General features: G+C 34.8%; 2 protein-coding genes and 1 long non-coding RNA gene across 3 annotated transcripts; 1 reads left to right on the plus strand and 2 right to left on the minus strand.

Annotated features, from left to right (window-relative positions):
• Positions 1–3,948: 3,948 nt before the first annotated feature.
• Positions 3,949–5,883, minus strand: LOC117132949 (ethylene-responsive transcription factor 15-like). The gene has a single exon (XM_033288555.1). The coding sequence runs from the start codon at positions 4,906–4,908 to the stop codon at positions 4,207–4,209; it is 702 nt and encodes a 233-aa protein (XP_033144446.1). The 5' UTR covers positions 4,909–5,883; the 3' UTR covers positions 3,949–4,206.
• Positions 5,884–10,709: 4,826 nt separating this feature from the next.
• LOC103849605 lies at positions 10,710–11,985 on the plus strand. The gene is made up of 2 exons (XR_629493.3): positions 10,710–11,160; positions 11,654–11,985. It is a non-coding gene; the product is annotated as an uncharacterized LOC103849605 (long non-coding RNA).
• Positions 11,986–12,992: 1,007 nt separating this feature from the next.
• LOC103857364 (cell division control protein 48 homolog C) lies at positions 12,993–15,941 on the minus strand. The gene is given in 9 exon segments (XM_009134528.2): positions 12,993–13,096; positions 13,216–13,365; positions 13,482–13,742; positions 13,830–13,898; positions 13,992–14,096; positions 14,160–14,279; positions 14,365–14,705; positions 14,708–15,097; positions 15,185–15,941. Coding segments are annotated over 9 exon segments (2,229 nt in total). The 5' UTR covers positions 15,876–15,941; the 3' UTR covers positions 12,993–12,994.
• Between the last annotated feature and the right edge of the window lie 627 nt (positions 15,942–16,568).

Here is a 16,568-nt window from a genome sequence, read left to right on the forward strand (position 1 = left end):
GTCTAAATCTTCTATAAGCTAGTTATAATACATTTGTGATTTATACAGAGGTCCAAATTTAAATAAGAGTAGACGATACAAGTAATACAACCTCTTAATATCGCATGCATTGATTGCTGAGTTCTTTTTTATTTTGTGGAATTTCCTATTCTTTAACTGTCTGTTTCATGGAGTAGGATTTGTTTGTAACCCAACATTAGATTTTGATCCGCGCTTTCAAAGCGCAGATTTATTTTTTATTTTTCAATTGACAAATATTTAGATAACATTTTCATATATTTGTGTTTTATTTTATAAAAGACTTAAATTTTTTATCTTTATTTATCGTATTTCATTTTAAATGACTATTTATGTCTAAAAAATTAAACTTTATTTCTTTAATGAATTAATTTGGTATAACTCTGATAAATTATTTTATTATGTGGTTAATATTTTAATTAAAAAAATTATATACTTTTAATAAAGATTTATACTTTTCAATAAAAAAATTCAATTATTTTTATGAATGCTTAAATTATATTAAGAAAAAAAAAATAATAATTAAGAATAGTTGGAAAAAATTATTCGAACTTGGACTCAACGGCCAAAGGAAAAAAAATATGATAATTAGATCTGATTTCTTAATCGGCCCAAATGGCCCAATAGAGATCTGATGTGGGCTGGATCCGAAAATAATGACCCAATATAGATGTGTTATTAATATTACTTGATTGCCCTTAATGAAACATGTAATGTTAGTAAATGAAAGGGCATGTTAAGGTAAAAGGAAGAATATGATCCTGCTTTAATAGTATAGATTTGAGACTATAGAGCCACGTTTAAACATGGCCGGTCATGGCCAAGTCTAACGTAACATTCACGTTGGATCCCTAAAAATTTTGAAAAAAATTATATATACATAAATTCTTAAATTTGTGAAAAAACAAAATTTAAACCTCCAAATTATTGAAATCTTTATTAAATCGTGATCCCCGAAATCTCAAAGACGTCCTGCCTATAAATTAGTTTTGATGATTTCGTTTCTCAAATTAGGATTCAGTAGAAGGCAATACATATATTAATTACTTATAAAAATCCCAAATCAAGATTAAAGAGTCCAGGTCTGAAGGAAAAAAATAGCCAGTACACATGATTTGACCATGATTTTTTTTTTTTTAAACACAAAGTGATATAAACTTTTCGCTTAAAAAAGTATATTTTCATCAAACGTATTCAACTATGATTGAATTTATGATAATATACAGTATGTAGAACTACAGTGGCCCTTTTTTGAAAAGTACAAACGAGGACAAGAACCGTACCTTTAAACTTTTTTCCACAATGCTTTGGTTTCACCTAACAATCTTGACCATAGTCTTCAAGCACTAGATTGTGGATTCATGATCTGGACAAAGACTTCTTCTTATGTGTACACTTGAAAAACTTTATCTGAAACTCAAAGCTACCTAGCGAATCTTGTCCCCGTGCCATCTAGAAATCTATCGGTATACCACCATCCTTTAGCCTGTACTTGATACAAAAATGGATTAAAGACATCGTTCATTTTGTCATATGCATCTTGCAACATTATATCATCAGGGTCATTGTATATCTTTCTCATTGACTTGGCATACGTTGCAACTAAGCACCCTCGCAATGCATCTTGCTCTCAGACCATATAGGTCCATGATTTGCCTTGACTCAGTAGAAACTTTTCTTCTACAAACACGTCTTTTAGTTTTTGCACCTGAGACGGCTTCACATCTTCATGAAAAGACTTTCCCTCACTAACACTTATAATAGCTTTCCGATCTGAGACATAAAGAAACGGTGAATTAACCGTTCAAAAGATACAAGGAAAACATGGACTTTCTCATTGCAACATCGACGTATCCGTTAAGTTAAGCCTTAATGAGAAATTCACCATGTGGTGGACACATATCCTTCGACCGAGTCCTTTTGCTCCAGTAACCAATACTAATAAATGTATGGTATGCATCAGTGGAACTGATGATTCATGAATCATGATGCGAGACACAAAAGTTGTTCCTTTCTATGTCTTACCAATCGGATTTTGTTGCTTATTCAATAATGGGCCTATAAACAAAATTTGGCCCATGTTCAAGAACGAAAAAAAAAAGACGATCTATCTTTTCTCGAATCGGTCCAAAACTGAAATGGGTTAGTGTACACTTAAGGGTCCGAAGATGCTTTACGCTACTAAGGTTTAGGAGGGAGCTTCAAGGGGTTCACTACGAAACTCAAGCAACTGATCCGACGGAGGTTGATCTTGAAGCCCTACGCGAACGAGCGAATTGAGGTAAATGGGTCTCTGTTGACAAACGTAATGGTAATCTAATGAAATTTAACCTGCCTGTGGTATAATTTTACATCTCTTGACAAAGGTAATGGTAATCATTCGATGACATTAGAATTTTGGTGTTGTGTAAACACAGTTTCATGTTCTGACAATTGTATAAGCTCAGTTTCATGTTTCAGATTGGACATCTATAAGCCTAATCATGTAAATTAAACTACAACAGTTTTAACATCGATTTCAGGTGATGCTCTCTTATTATAACCTGCCTGTGGTTGGGTTATAATGTTTGATAAAATGGATCATACCTTTATAGATTAACCTGCCTAATCATGTAAATTAAACTACAACAGTTTTAACTAGTTTATAATTTACATATATATATATATATATATAATGATATAACATTTACCCAATATAATAGGATCATACCTTTATAGATGTAATCGAATTATCCGACCCACAAAAGAACTTTATAGTTATATATCTTATCAACTTCTTTTTATTGACTTGATAGATTATAATTAAGATTCATTTGACTGATAGGAATGACTTATATATATATATATAGACACTTAATATTAATATAATATTTTTTGTATCATCAAATATATTTTACGCGTGTAAGGAAAACTGAGAATATATTAAAGCACGAACAAGGAACGTTGAGAGAGAAGTTAGAGAGAGAAAAGTTTTTCTAAGGGGATCCGGCGGTCGGCCGGCGCGTGAGCGTCCGTGCCGTCGCCGGAGCCCCTTTTCCTTCCGATAAAATCATCCGGGTCTGTCCCTCCTTCTCTTTTTCAGTGTCCGTCGGTCGGAGCTCAGATCAGTCACCAACCGGTGTGGTTCTGGTACGGGAGTTACGGCGGGGCTTGCGGGTAGGAGGGGGGGGGGTGTCATTAGTGCGAGTTTTAGTTCCGGGAGGCGGAGGCTCTCACAGCTCCGTCGACGCCGGTTTTTGTCTCCGCGGTGGGGAAGCTCCCTTAGTTCTGCCGTCGTCGGATCTAGCTCCCGGGGGGTAAAGGCTGTCACAGCTTTACGTCGCCGGCTTCAGTCCCCTAGTCCTTTAGGGTTTATTTCGGTGTTTAGTCGTTGGTTTGGAGTGGTTTCTGGTCGCGTCGGAGGAGAGAAAGATCTCCGACGGAAAGGGTGAAGTTGCATGCGAGGTTTTGGGCGGTTGCGGTGAACGGGGGTGGATGAGATCTCGCCACGGCGATCGATTCTCTCCGATATTTGAGTCCTAAAAGCTCTTGACGGTGAAGAGGTTCGGAACTTTGGAGTTCCGGCGTGGCTGGTGATCCGGCTGATGGATCTCCGGCGAGGATGAGTTGCAGGTGCGATGCGTCGATCTCGCGACACGTGACCCTCGACGCCGAGGATGTTGACACGTGTCCAAGCGTTGAAAAGAGTGATCTGCGAGGCGGCCGCGCTTCGAAACCGTGTTGGTTTCTAGGGTTTCTCAAGGTGGGCCGCTGGATTGGGCCCAATTGTGTAACGAGTTTTGCCCTGTAGCTTTGTTGGGCTTTTATTGTATTTTGTTTCTGGGCTGGGCCCGTTTTTATAAATTAAAAAAAAACTATTGACGGAAAAAAAAAAAAATATTAAAGCACGAACAAAAATATTAAAGCAATTAAGATATATTAGTCTTTATATAGAACATCACCTATCACCATCGATATAAATATTTAAGAAATTATTACACACACTTTCCAGCGATATAACGCAATAATAGAGTTTTTTTTTATACAGTTCAACATCACCATCATCATCGCATCTCTTCCAATAATTTCTTTTGGATACAACAAAGGAAAAATAAGAGAACCAAAGAAATTACAGAATGAACAAACGAATCTCAAAACTACCGCAAGATTAAAATTTAATGATTGCTATAGCTGGAATCATTTACAAGATCAGCATGAGCTCATAAGTAGTTGTTCTAAATATTCAGCACCTAAATCTTCAAAAACCACAAGTGTACCACTTTCTTGCTTCACAACACTCTGCTTGTTACTTCTTGATGATGAAGACGAAGAAGAGAAAGAAGATGAATAAGAACAAGAATTAGAAGAAGAAGCAGAAGAAGAATTAGAAGATCGCTTTTTCCCTCTAGGCCGGTTTCTAAGCGAATGTTTTCTCTTCAAGGCCATGACCGGAGACCCTCCATCTTCAAGATTCACATTCTCCATTTTCTTAAGAGATTCTCTGACCACTTCCACGGGGAAGTTGAGTACCGCAAGAGATCCTTTTGTTGCGTAAGCCGCTTGGTCGTAAGCAAGAGCTGCTTCCTCGGCTTTATCAAACGTCCCGAGCCAAACCCTAATCCCGTTCCTAGTAGAATCTCTTATCTCCGCAGCAAATTTTCCCCATGGCCTCTTCCTCACTCCTCTGTATGACTTCTCTTCATCAATAGTACCAATCTTTTCTTCTCCCTCGGAGTTTGAAACGTCGTCGTTTTGGGTTTCTTCTTTTATCATCATCTCCGGAGACTCAAATGAGAAGAAGTCATCAGAGTAATTATGAGTAGGGCAAAAGAAGGATTGATCTAAAAACGAACTTTCGTTCCACAAGAATGATTCTTGTGATGAGCTCCAAGAACTCGAAGAGGAATACATGGTGGTAGATTGAGAATATTCTTTTTTTCGTTCTCTCTTTTTGTTCTGGCAATAACTTTAATTATTCAAAACTTAATCCGTTATATATAGGGACATTAAATTTATTAGATATTTGAAAGTGGATGATATTTTATTCCTAAAATCCTCATAGGTCGTGTAGACAAATATGGCTGCCTTTAAAAACTAATAAATTTATTTTATACAATCGAATGAGGACCAACCACAAGACTGGAGTATATATTTTTCCAAATGTATTCAAGGAAAAAACTCGACTTCACAAGGATGTATACTATTCGAGAAAAAAAAGGAAGTGGATGATATATATTTCCACGTGGCACGATATCATTTACAAGGGATGACGTTAGGCGGCGAGAAAAGAACAAAATAGATGAGATCAAATGTGATGTGGCAGGAGCTTTGAATGTGAGACTCGTTTCTTGTCTTCCGAGCAGTGTTAAGTAACTAAAAGTCTGAGAGAGTTGACTAGAAAAGGCACGTGGATGTTTCATAAACGATAACTTAGTTACAGGCTTAAAGCATACAACAACAATTTATGAGTTATATAAATATCGATATATATATATATAAAATAAATCCTCATATATATAATATATACAAAATGTTCCCATATACTCTGAATTAATAAATCGTTAATTTTTCTAGGAAAATATTTAGGGGAATTTTCATATTTATCAATTTGCTAGTATCATTATTTATATTTATCATCACCAAATAGACGTATTTAAAAATACATTCTTCGTTAAAAATCAAAAAAAACTTTTATATCCATACTTTATATATATAATAAAAAATAATTTAAGTAAATATATTTATTATAACCATAAACTCCAAATTCCAAAAACCTTATACCATCCTTTCAATTTTAAACTTTAATTATAAACTAGATTTTGACCCGCGCTTTCAAAGCGCGGGTTTATTTTTGTTTTTTTTTTCAATTGACAAATATTTAGTAAATATCACATTTTCATATATTTGTGCTTTATTTTATAAAAGACTTAAAATTTTTATCTTTATTTATCGTATTTCATTTTAAATGACTATTTATGTTAAAAAAATTAAACTTTATTTTTTTAATGAATTAAGTTGGTATAACTCTGATAAATTAATTTTATTATGGAGTTAATATTTTAATTAAAAAATTATATACTTTTAATAAAGATTTATACTTTTCAATAAAAAAATTCAATTATTTTTATGAATGCTTAAATTATATTAAGAAAAGAAAAAAACAATAATTAAGAATAGTTGAAAAAAAATTATTTTAACTTGGACTCAATGGCCCAAAGGAAAAAAAAAGTGAGAATTGAATCTGATTTTTTAATAGGCCCAAATGGCCCAAGAGAGATTTGATTTGGGCTGGATCCAAAAATAATGACCCAATATAGATTTGTTATTAATATTACTTAATTGCCCTTAATGAAACATGCAATGTTAGTGAAGGAAACATGCCCCTAAGGTAATTATGACAATAGGATCCTGCTTTAATAGTATAGATTAGTTAATCCTAAGATTGTAAATGTCTTTTCCTTGTTTAAAAGCGAAGATAAAAGTGATTAAGGTAAACATGAAAAATAGTATTATAAAAGTGGTATTATTGACAATTTGTTAATATTTATTTAAATATATTATTATAACTACAAAAATTAAAATGTTCATGAACACATGAAAATTAGGTTTACGTCACCGATTTTAGATTCAAATCATTAGTTTTAGTGGTTTTATTTAATAAAGAGTTTTAATAATATTTTTGCGTAAAATAAAAATAGTGAAATATTCAATTTTGCCATTATTTAATATCCATATTTTCCTATTCGATTTAGTTCATTGATTAATTATTCTCTCTATAACATTAAATTTTAATACTATAATGATCCTTTAATATTCAAACTTTTTTTATTTTAATCATAATACTTATAAATTTTAAATACAATTAAAAAATCTTCAAAATTCATAAGAAAATCTTTTTAAAATGTTTTTTTTAAGTAACTAAATCGTTCTTAATTTATTATAAAAATTTTTAATTTTAATATCAAAATCAATTTGTTGATTTTTTTTTTTAAATTCAAGTCGTTTAGAATTTTTTTTCAAGATATAAAAAGTTCAGTATATTTCATGCATAAACGGTATAATGAAAAATATAAAGTAATACAAAATATTTATGTGCAAGCATTATATCATTTTTATTACGGAATTTCCAATTTGGTTATTGGTTTTTCTTGCATCTGTTCGTACGCCAGATTTGATCTAACTTCCTACCGTAGATATTCAGTTTTATTCGTATACCATAAAGTACGGATCTAAGGAAATTTGGATCGTTTTCAAAATAACACTCTAAAACTCATTATATTATAGGCCACAAAATAAAAAACGACAATATTGAGGCATGCGATTTCGTCGATTTCCATGTGCTATAAGTGGAACGTGTGGCTATTGATTTATTCCCATCACAAAAATGGGAAATATAAAATCAATAGGGAACATTTGACCCAAAAATAAATAAAAATAAAATAAAATCAATAGGGAAATGAAATAAAAGTATTACTGAAGGCTAATGCTTTGAGAATGAAGATTGTTTTTTTTTTTTCCCTCAACTTATACGGACTCATACTTACTCTGTAAACCAAATGGATGATTTGTATCCATGTGAACGATAAAAAACGATTGCTTCCTAACATTGTGTGCTAGTCTATTCACCTTTAAATTTTGCATCCTTGGTACATAGATAATCTCTGATCGGGTAAAACTCTCTTTCATGATCTTGACATCTTCTAAATAATTTGTAAAAGCTGGACATTCTTCTGGTTCAGAAACCCTTCACTAATTGAGAACAATTCGCTGCAAATGTAACTTGACATTAACGTAATTTTCTCATACATTTCATTGCCCAGAGTAGCGCTTCCATCTCCGTATGAAGGAGAGTAAGACTACCCCTAACATTCCTCGCTTCTAACAATCCATCAAATCTTTCTAAGGTGCTGAACCAACGTTATCCTGAAAAGGTATCATTCTCTTTCCATGAACCATCCGAAAAATACCATCTTCTTAAAATTGATGGCAGTATTGTATTTACTATTTGTGGTGTTGTCCTTTGTTGATTCAATATTTGTCTGTCTTTGAAGATTATCTGCTTGATAAAAGAAGAGAAAGGTCATCCGCATCAAAGAGTTTTTAATGAAAATCTCTCTCTATATATTAATATTATAATAGTTTTCAAAAGTTTGAAACACTTACTAAAATCTTTTAATTGAAATATTTTTATATGAATCTTCTAAACTTTGGAAAAAAATTATATTAAAATATTACATCTGGTGAAATTTTTTATTTGAGAAACTTTTACTAAAGGTGACACAATGGAAGCAGGCGAGACAAAATAAAGATGTTTTTAGTCCATTACAAAATAAAGATGTTTTTAGTCCATTAAAAGTCATTGATGTTTGGCCTCAACGTCTAAATGACCTTAACATGTTCATCCATGCAGTGACAGGATAACATAATTCATCCATATTGATTTAAGGACCACCCTTTTTCTTATAAATTGTTCTAATGTAATCTTCAACCTTTTATACATTGCAGCATTTTTATATCCGATATAGTATATGAATTAGTAGGTGTTCACTGTTTAGTGGTCTGCGTTTTCTTAATTTCTAGGGGTGGAAACCATCTAAGCACATGGTTTAGCTTTATCAGGATATTTATTTTTGTATGATTTATATTTTTAATAAGAACTCTTGTTGTAAATATGGGACCCTTGATATTTTTGTATGAGATGGCAATGGCATGTTTCAATAATATACGACTTGATTTTACAGATTTAAATAATACCTTGGTAGATGACGCGACGTGCGGTTTGCCGTCAATCACACGGCATGAGTTTATCTAATCAGCACTCAAATTATGTTCATTAGACTAGCTATAAAGGAAAATTTAAATAAAAATTCAGCAGTTAAATTATCACAATGAACATATTGAAAATTAATATCTTGAATTATTTGGTGTTAGAAAAGATTTATCATGTTAAATAAAAAAAATTGGAGAACACTAGCACAGTGTGTAATTTTTTAAATATTTTAATATATTCATTATTTTTAACTATTAAAATCAAATTTATTTAAAATTAAACCATTAGTTTTTTTATTTTTTGTACAAAATTTTATTATTTTATTTTTATAAATGGAAAATATGTTTATTAAATTAAATATTGAAAAAACATTTATTAATTAATAGATAAGAAGTTGATTTTTATTAAATAAAACATTGTATTGGATAAAAGTTGAATATGCGTTGAATTTGCGAGGGATATTAAAGATTAAAAACTTTAAGTGTTGAATGTTAATATCAATAATCTTAATAGTAGATACCTCTGTGCTGCTTTCAACATTGACGTCTGAGATTTGTTCATAAATTTCTTAATAGTTAATTAAATGAAATGGAAAACAGAATCGCGGCGTTAGAAAAAATGAAGCTTTCCGGTGTTGTCGTTAATGTCAAAAACAATACCGATCATTATTTTTCATTTCTCTCTCCTCTGTGCGACCGGAAACAGAGACGCGGTGGCGTCACCTGTTCTTCTCCCTATCCGTTTAGATACTCTTGTTTCCTTCTAAATTTTGATCTGTAGCCGCTGCTGCAGCGTTTGGTTAACGAACAGGGTGATGTACATACATTTAGTGAATAGCTAAAAAAATCAAATTACCAAATGCAGCATATGGAAAAATAGACACTATATTCCAAAAAAAAATGTTATATCAGAGACTAATACGGCTCTAAGCCTCTGACGTGTGGACGTTATTGACCATATAAACAAGGATGTAATAAAAACAATTTTAAGATATAAAGTTCTAAATATTTGAAAACAAAATCTATGTTTCAGAGAGAGATATTAGGTGTTCCTAAAACTTTAGCAATGGTTCATAAATCATTTAAATCCCACTTCTTAACTTTTCAGTAATAATGTTCATGGTAATTTCTGAAAACAAAACCATATTTAATACAATATTTTAAAATACATTCATAGACAAATACAGTTCATACCTGCAAACTAATTTTTTTACTTTTTTGTCCTAGAGCTTTTATAAAATCAGAACTTTAAAATAAGTAAAATTTTGATAACAACACTTGATTTTTTTTAATCTAGTCTATAACTATTTCAGTTTAACTTCAAAAATAATATGTTAAAAGTATATTTCATTTCACCTTCAGTTTAGCAGTGAGCGGAGGTGGTCCTCGGCTAAAGCCGGATGAAACATATACCCCAAATTTTTTATAAAAATAATTCAAATTCCAAAACTATTGAAATCTTTATTAAATCATCTATATCTCCTAAAATATTAGGGCCGTCCCTGTCAGTGAGTTAGTTACCTTAGATCATCACATGATTATAGTTTTCAGTTTACGAATTTGAAAATCCAATTGAACCATCTTTTTTTTTTTGCTTAAGCTTTGGTAATCGAAGTATGAACCATCTTGCGAGATGATAAAACCTTAGATTGGAGTGATCTAGAGTATTCTTGTGATTCATCCGTTGAAACTTGAAAGCAAGAGATAGTGAATAAGTGCATGCATGTTCATTTACAGCACGTGTGTATTAACTTTGTCACGATTTAGTCATCGGTCATGAGCAAAATCAGGAATCTTTTTATTAAATTTTTGTATTAATAAATTCACCATATGCAATACAAAAGTGAGTAAAGTATATTAAACATAAACAAATCTGAAGAAATAAATAAATAGGATAATGGAAAAGAGAGGCGACGTGACGGTGTTCCGTAAGCAACCGTACCCGAATCATTAGAGCATGTGCATTGGGGTCTCTTAACTGGGTCTGTTAAGGGAATTGGGAATTAAAAAAAAAGATAAATTGCCATTTAGTTAAGGGACGGACCCTAATTAGGGGGTGGAAGGAACGTCTCTTCTGGGCCACGTGTTGGGATAGTTTGTGATTTTGAGAGGAAAACAAAAGTCGAAGGCGACGAAGAAGTCGGTGGATTCCGCCAGAAAGAGTCTCGGTGGTCTGATCGTGGGAGAATCTCAGCGGTGGCTTTCGTAGCCGAAGAATCGTCGGCGGATTTCGTCGACGACCAATCTCCGATGAAGAACCTCGGTGGCGTTGCTCGAAGAAGAATCTCGGTGGCTCTGAGAATCGGAGAATCTCTGTGGCTCTCCTTGACTGAGGAAATCGGCGGCTCTCCTCTACAAACAAACTCCTCGGTTGGCGCCTAGTTTAATCGAAAGGTAAAGCTCCAAAATTTAGATTTTAATTTTGAAATCCTCAATTTTGCATGTCTCAGATTGTGTTCATTCTTGGTCGCGTTGCATGTTTAGTTTGTTAATTCTCGGTTCTGATAATGAGATCTTCATGTGTATTAGTTCATGGTCTTTTGCACTTGAGCATATTCTCGTTACGTTTTGGGTCTCATGATGTAGATTCTTGAGAATGACGAACAGCTTTGATCAATTTAATATAGAAATCTCTGTTTGATGTTTGTTGTATAAGTTCCTCTGTTTCGCTTATAAGTTGTAGTCTCGGAGTTTTAGTTTCAGTTGGTGTTTCATGGTCTGGTTCTGTAATGGAGTTTATGTATTGCAGTAGTAACAAAGTTTGTGTTTGTTGTTCTTGTTCTCGTTTTTTAAAAAACACAAGTATTAAAGTTGGTGTTTGTTGTTGTGATGATAAATATCAGTGATGGTTTTGTGGTTTGATCAGTTCTTCGGCTTTGATTTTCAGGTTGATGGTTTGGTCAAAGAGAGCATAGGGAGCATCCTTGTATTTTCAGGTTGATGGTTTGGTGGTAAGTATAATGGTTTGGACAAAGAGATCACGGGCTCAGTTCTTCTGATCAAGGGCTCAGTTCACATGAAATGTCTTCTACAGGCGTTGTAGCTTTGTAGTTTTGTGGTCAGCTGTTGTAGTTTTTGTAGTTTTGTGGTCATGCGTTTTAGTTTTGTGATCTCACGGTCCTTTTTGTATTCACAAAGTTTTATAAAACATCAGTCTTCTTCTCTGCTCCGTGTGTATCAAACTTCATCAGTCACAAATATATGGTTTTATGAACCAAACTTAAGAAACTACCAATAAACCACTTAAATTATGTGTCTCTTACCAAAGTCTCTTAGTTTAATTTTAATAGTTTAAAAATCACTAAGAACCACTAAAGAAGGGATCATGAGTTTTACCAATAAACATGCTCTTAGTTTACTTTGTTGTTCTTCTTGTATCAATCCTATAATTCATCGTTACACGCCGGCGGCCGCTATTTATTTATATATGATTATGTATGTTCTAAAATAAAATGAATAGTTTTTTTAGGCCAGATGGGTAATGTAAATAATTAATAAACCAAATAAATTCTTATCCGATTTTATTTTTAACAGAAGTCCAAAAATTATTTCATCAATTTGCAATTGCGTTATATGATTAGGAGTTTCGTTTAAAGCTAAATAGGAAAAAAAAAACACTTTTGGGTCAAAAATCTTACCTTAAAATGTAGGCTTTTCCGGTTTGACCACTATGCCTCAAGTTGACGATAAGACTTCTTATCCTTATGGTTCACAATTGGTTTACTGATTTGGCCCGGTATAAGTTGAAGTATCCGTAGAAATCTAATAGTGGAACACGAATGCGCCTATATATTAACTTTTACAGTTTAACAGACTCATCATAGGTATATTCTGAGCTACGCAATGATCATGATAATGATTTTAGCACTCCATAGTCAGCTGTCCATAGTTACTAGCAAACAAGGGAGTCCGAGACAGCACAAGAGCCAAACATATTGGAATGGTGCTCAGCTCTTCATCTCCTTCATATATCCTCTGTGTGTATATATATTTTTGAACTACAACATCTTCTCTGTATATATATCCAACTTAGTACCTCATTAGCTGCGTCATTGCCCCCAAGCGCAAAGATTTCGCTTGTAAATTTTAACGACAAAACTTAGAGTCTATGATTAAATGTCTCAAGTTGGAAAAAAAAAAAAAAAAACAAATGGCAACTCCCTCAAGGGAAAACGAGATTTTTGCAAACATTCATAAATTAAGAGAGTTCTATTTTAAAAAAAAAGAATCACTCGAAGGTAAAAGATGGTCCTACGTTGATTTGGTCCATGTTGGTGCTGCTTTGTAGTCTATGATGTCTATCCCGTTGTTCCTCGTAGTGTTTTATTTGCTGCACAAGCACCAAAAACGAGAATTTCATTTTACAGTTAAACGAGAGACAGGTTGAAAATTTTCAGCTTCTCAAAGTGGATTGAAAACAGAGAGAGTGAGAAGTGCATTAGGTGTTACCTGTTTGGAGACAGATGGTGTGACTAAGGACAAGGCTTGCTTGAAATGAGTCATCTTGATGGTGCAATCACTTAAATTCATATCGCCATCTTCAGACGACTTACTGGACTGGATCTTCTCCTTCACTGCCACGTGTATAGCTTTGTCCATCTTCCATTTCATCAAAATTCAAACCAACCATCAGTACAACACAATACAGAACATGGGAGTAGTAGTAGTAGTAGTAGTCTTATGTATCAAAAAGCATTTATAACGACAAAGATTACCAGGTTAGCGAGATCAGCTCCGCTAAAATCTTCACAGTACTTGGTTGCAATGGCATCCAGATCAACACTAGGATCTATGGGTCTCTTCTTTGCAATAGATTTTAGGATCGAAACACGCTCATACGCGTTAGGGAGGGGTACGTACACAAGATTCGCAAACCTACCTGGTCTCAAGAAAGCACCATCAATCACATCGAGCCTGTTCGTAGCTCCGATGACATAAACGTCACGTCTATCTCCACCGTGCAGTTCAGTGAGAAACTGAGGACCATCAATGAATCAAAGCACCTGATTAAGATTTAGGGTTGCAATATAACCTATAGCAAGAAAGCCTTTTTATGTAATTACCTGGTTCAAAAGACCACCAACAACCAAATGATCACCTTCTCTGCCACGCCTTCCTGTCAAAGCATCCACCTGAAAGACATTACGAATCAGAGAGCTCTTGTTTAACTTGAATAGTTTCAAAAATATTGGCAAGATATATTATATTATTATTATTACACAAACCTCATCAAAGAAGATTACACATGGTGAGCTTGTCCGGGCGCGCTGAAACAAGGTCCGAATAGCACGCTCGCTTTCTCCAACGTATTTATTTAGAAGTTCTGGACCCTGAAAGCCAACGATAGGAACCATTATTTATATGCAAATCAAAATTCAGAAAATCTGGCATACCTTGATGTGTATGAAATTAGCTCCTGCCTCGTTTGCAACTGCCTTTGCAACCAAAGTCTTTCCACAACCCGGTGGTCCATACAGCAAGAAACCTGTCTCTAACAACTTCTTTCCAAATTTCTAAAAAAAAACAAAAAAGATCCAAAGGGAAACGTTCAGACCCTAAGGGAACAAGCAAGCAAGTCTTGACGAGTTTTGTTACTACCTCAAACGCGTCTGCATATTTGATAGGGTTGACTACGTAATCGTCGAGTTCGGTCCTTAGATGGTCAAGTCCACCAACATCATCCCATGTGACATCTGGCACGGTAGAGAAACCTTCTCTAGTTAAAGATCCCTTAACTAACTTGACTGCTTCCTCAAAATCAGACATTCTGACAAAGAGCTTATCCAAATCTTCGTCCGACCAGGGCTGGCTCAGCCAAGATCTATCATCACCATCATCACTGTCGCCGGAGAGTTGCAATTTTCTTGAATCCATGATTCTCTTTACGCAAAGACTGGCAGCCATGTCAGCTAACTCTTCCAAATCAGCTCCAACAAAACTGGTGTTAAGCGAGCGATTCTTTTCATGTCTAAGGAACCTTCGAGTCTAAGTCTTTGAGCTACGAGAGAGAGTATCTCAGCCCTGGCGTGTTCATCAGGAGCGGTTAGAGCAATCTCACGCCCAAATCGCCTACCCCTTCTGAGAGCAGGATCAAGAGCATCAGGGGTATTAGTAGCTCCAATGACAACAACATATCCAGCAGCAGCAGCCGTATCTCCAGGAGGAGGGCCATCCATACAAGTCAATAGTTGTGTTACGATCCGCTTCTCAGTCTCCCTTTGCTGGTTCTCTCTCTTGGAACCAATTGCATCAATCTCATCGATAAACACAATAGAAGGCGCAGTCCTGTATGCTTTAGAGAAGAGCTCTCTAATATTCTCTTCTGACTCACCTGAGAGAGAGAGAGAGAGAGCATGCACATTGTGATTCACTAACCACAGATACATACACATTAAACAATCAAAATACAACTATTTACCAGAAACACCAGAAAGAACTTGTGTGGCTGATATCTGATAAAAGGGAACGCCAGCTTCGTTGGCGACGGCATGGGCCAAGCGAGTCTTTCCACAGCCAGGTGGTCCATGGAATAGAATCCCGCTTGGTGGCTTGGCTCCAATCTTCCCAAACAATGGAGGATTGAGAAGAGGGGACAGAATATACTGATCCAACTCATCCAACACTTTTTTAATCCCGGCAAAGTCTTTAAAAGTAGGTCCTACTTTACCACTCAAGGGAGGAGGAGGAGGAGGAGCAAGTTTCGTGGAGCTATTCAACTTAGCGTAGCCACCTCTTAAGCACTCACTGGTCAAATCAAACTTAGCGTACTCAGAAGTCGAGATATGGCCGCCACTGTCTTCCGACGAAGAATAAGAAGAAACTGACTTACGTCTTTGTTTCTTCATCTTACCACCACGAGCACCTTCATCAGAATCATCATCCTCTTGGTCTTCTTTCACACGCTTCTTGTTGTTGTGTCGGGCATCAAGGACATTTCTGACGTTGAGGACAAGTGCTTGACGGGACATCCTCTCATATTTACCGTACCTGCAGGAACGGAGGGCGTCCACGATTTCCTCCGCTGTAGATAAATCCTTCCCGCACGAATCCATAGCTCGACTCAAATCTCTCCTACTATTATTTCTTCCGCCCACATCTCTCCTCCCCATCGTGGCGTTACAGCTGGGATTCAGTGGTAACCTTTTGGAGGAAAGCTTATTAGCCCAGAAACCCTAATTTGATTTTTATTACCGTGTGTGAGACGGTTCAAAAGACAAAACTATCCTCTTTTTAATGAAATAAAATAATGATATTTTTTTTTTAAAGCATATATGAGATCTCCAACGGACCTACTCATCTCCGTGAGGAGGAGATCAAAACTCTGACGCAACCATGGTTTCTCAGCCCAACGAAAACGTAGCCTTGCACTTTCTAGATCTGTACAACTGGGGAGTGAACAGTCGTTTGTAGGAGAGTTTTGTTGACTCCACAATTATTTACACATACATATATATATATATACATAATACATATATTAAGAACCCTAACGGAGAGAACCACGTTGGAGACGGTCTAAAGTACCAAAATTTCTAATCTTAGAGTGTGTGTCTTGTTTCCTTCTTGGGTTGGGCCATTCTTTTAAAGGAACAATCGTCTCTCTCTCGTTCATTTGGTTTATCGATCAAAGTAAGCAAAATGGTGGAGACAAAGCTGATACGACTGTTTATGTTGTTTCCGCGACGGGGATAAGATTTAGCTTCTTACGGGTCTTTAGCATAATCGCTTGATAAGTTATGGAAAAAAATTCATCACCTCCGGGCTTAACATCGAATGAAAGACAAACATAGGAGTGAAAGAAGCAT

The sequence above is a fragment of the Brassica rapa genome, chromosome A03 (genome assembly GCF_000309985.2).
Source record: "Brassica rapa cultivar Chiifu-401-42 chromosome A03, CAAS_Brap_v3.01, whole genome shotgun sequence".
Taxonomy (NCBI): Eukaryota; Viridiplantae; Streptophyta; class Magnoliopsida; order Brassicales; family Brassicaceae; genus Brassica; species Brassica rapa.

Excerpts from the sequence above, each read along its gene's own strand:
- LOC117132949 (XM_033288555.1), bottom strand. The coding sequence starts at position 4,908 with ATGTATTCCTCTTCGAGTTCTTGGAGCTCATCACAAGAATCATTCTTG.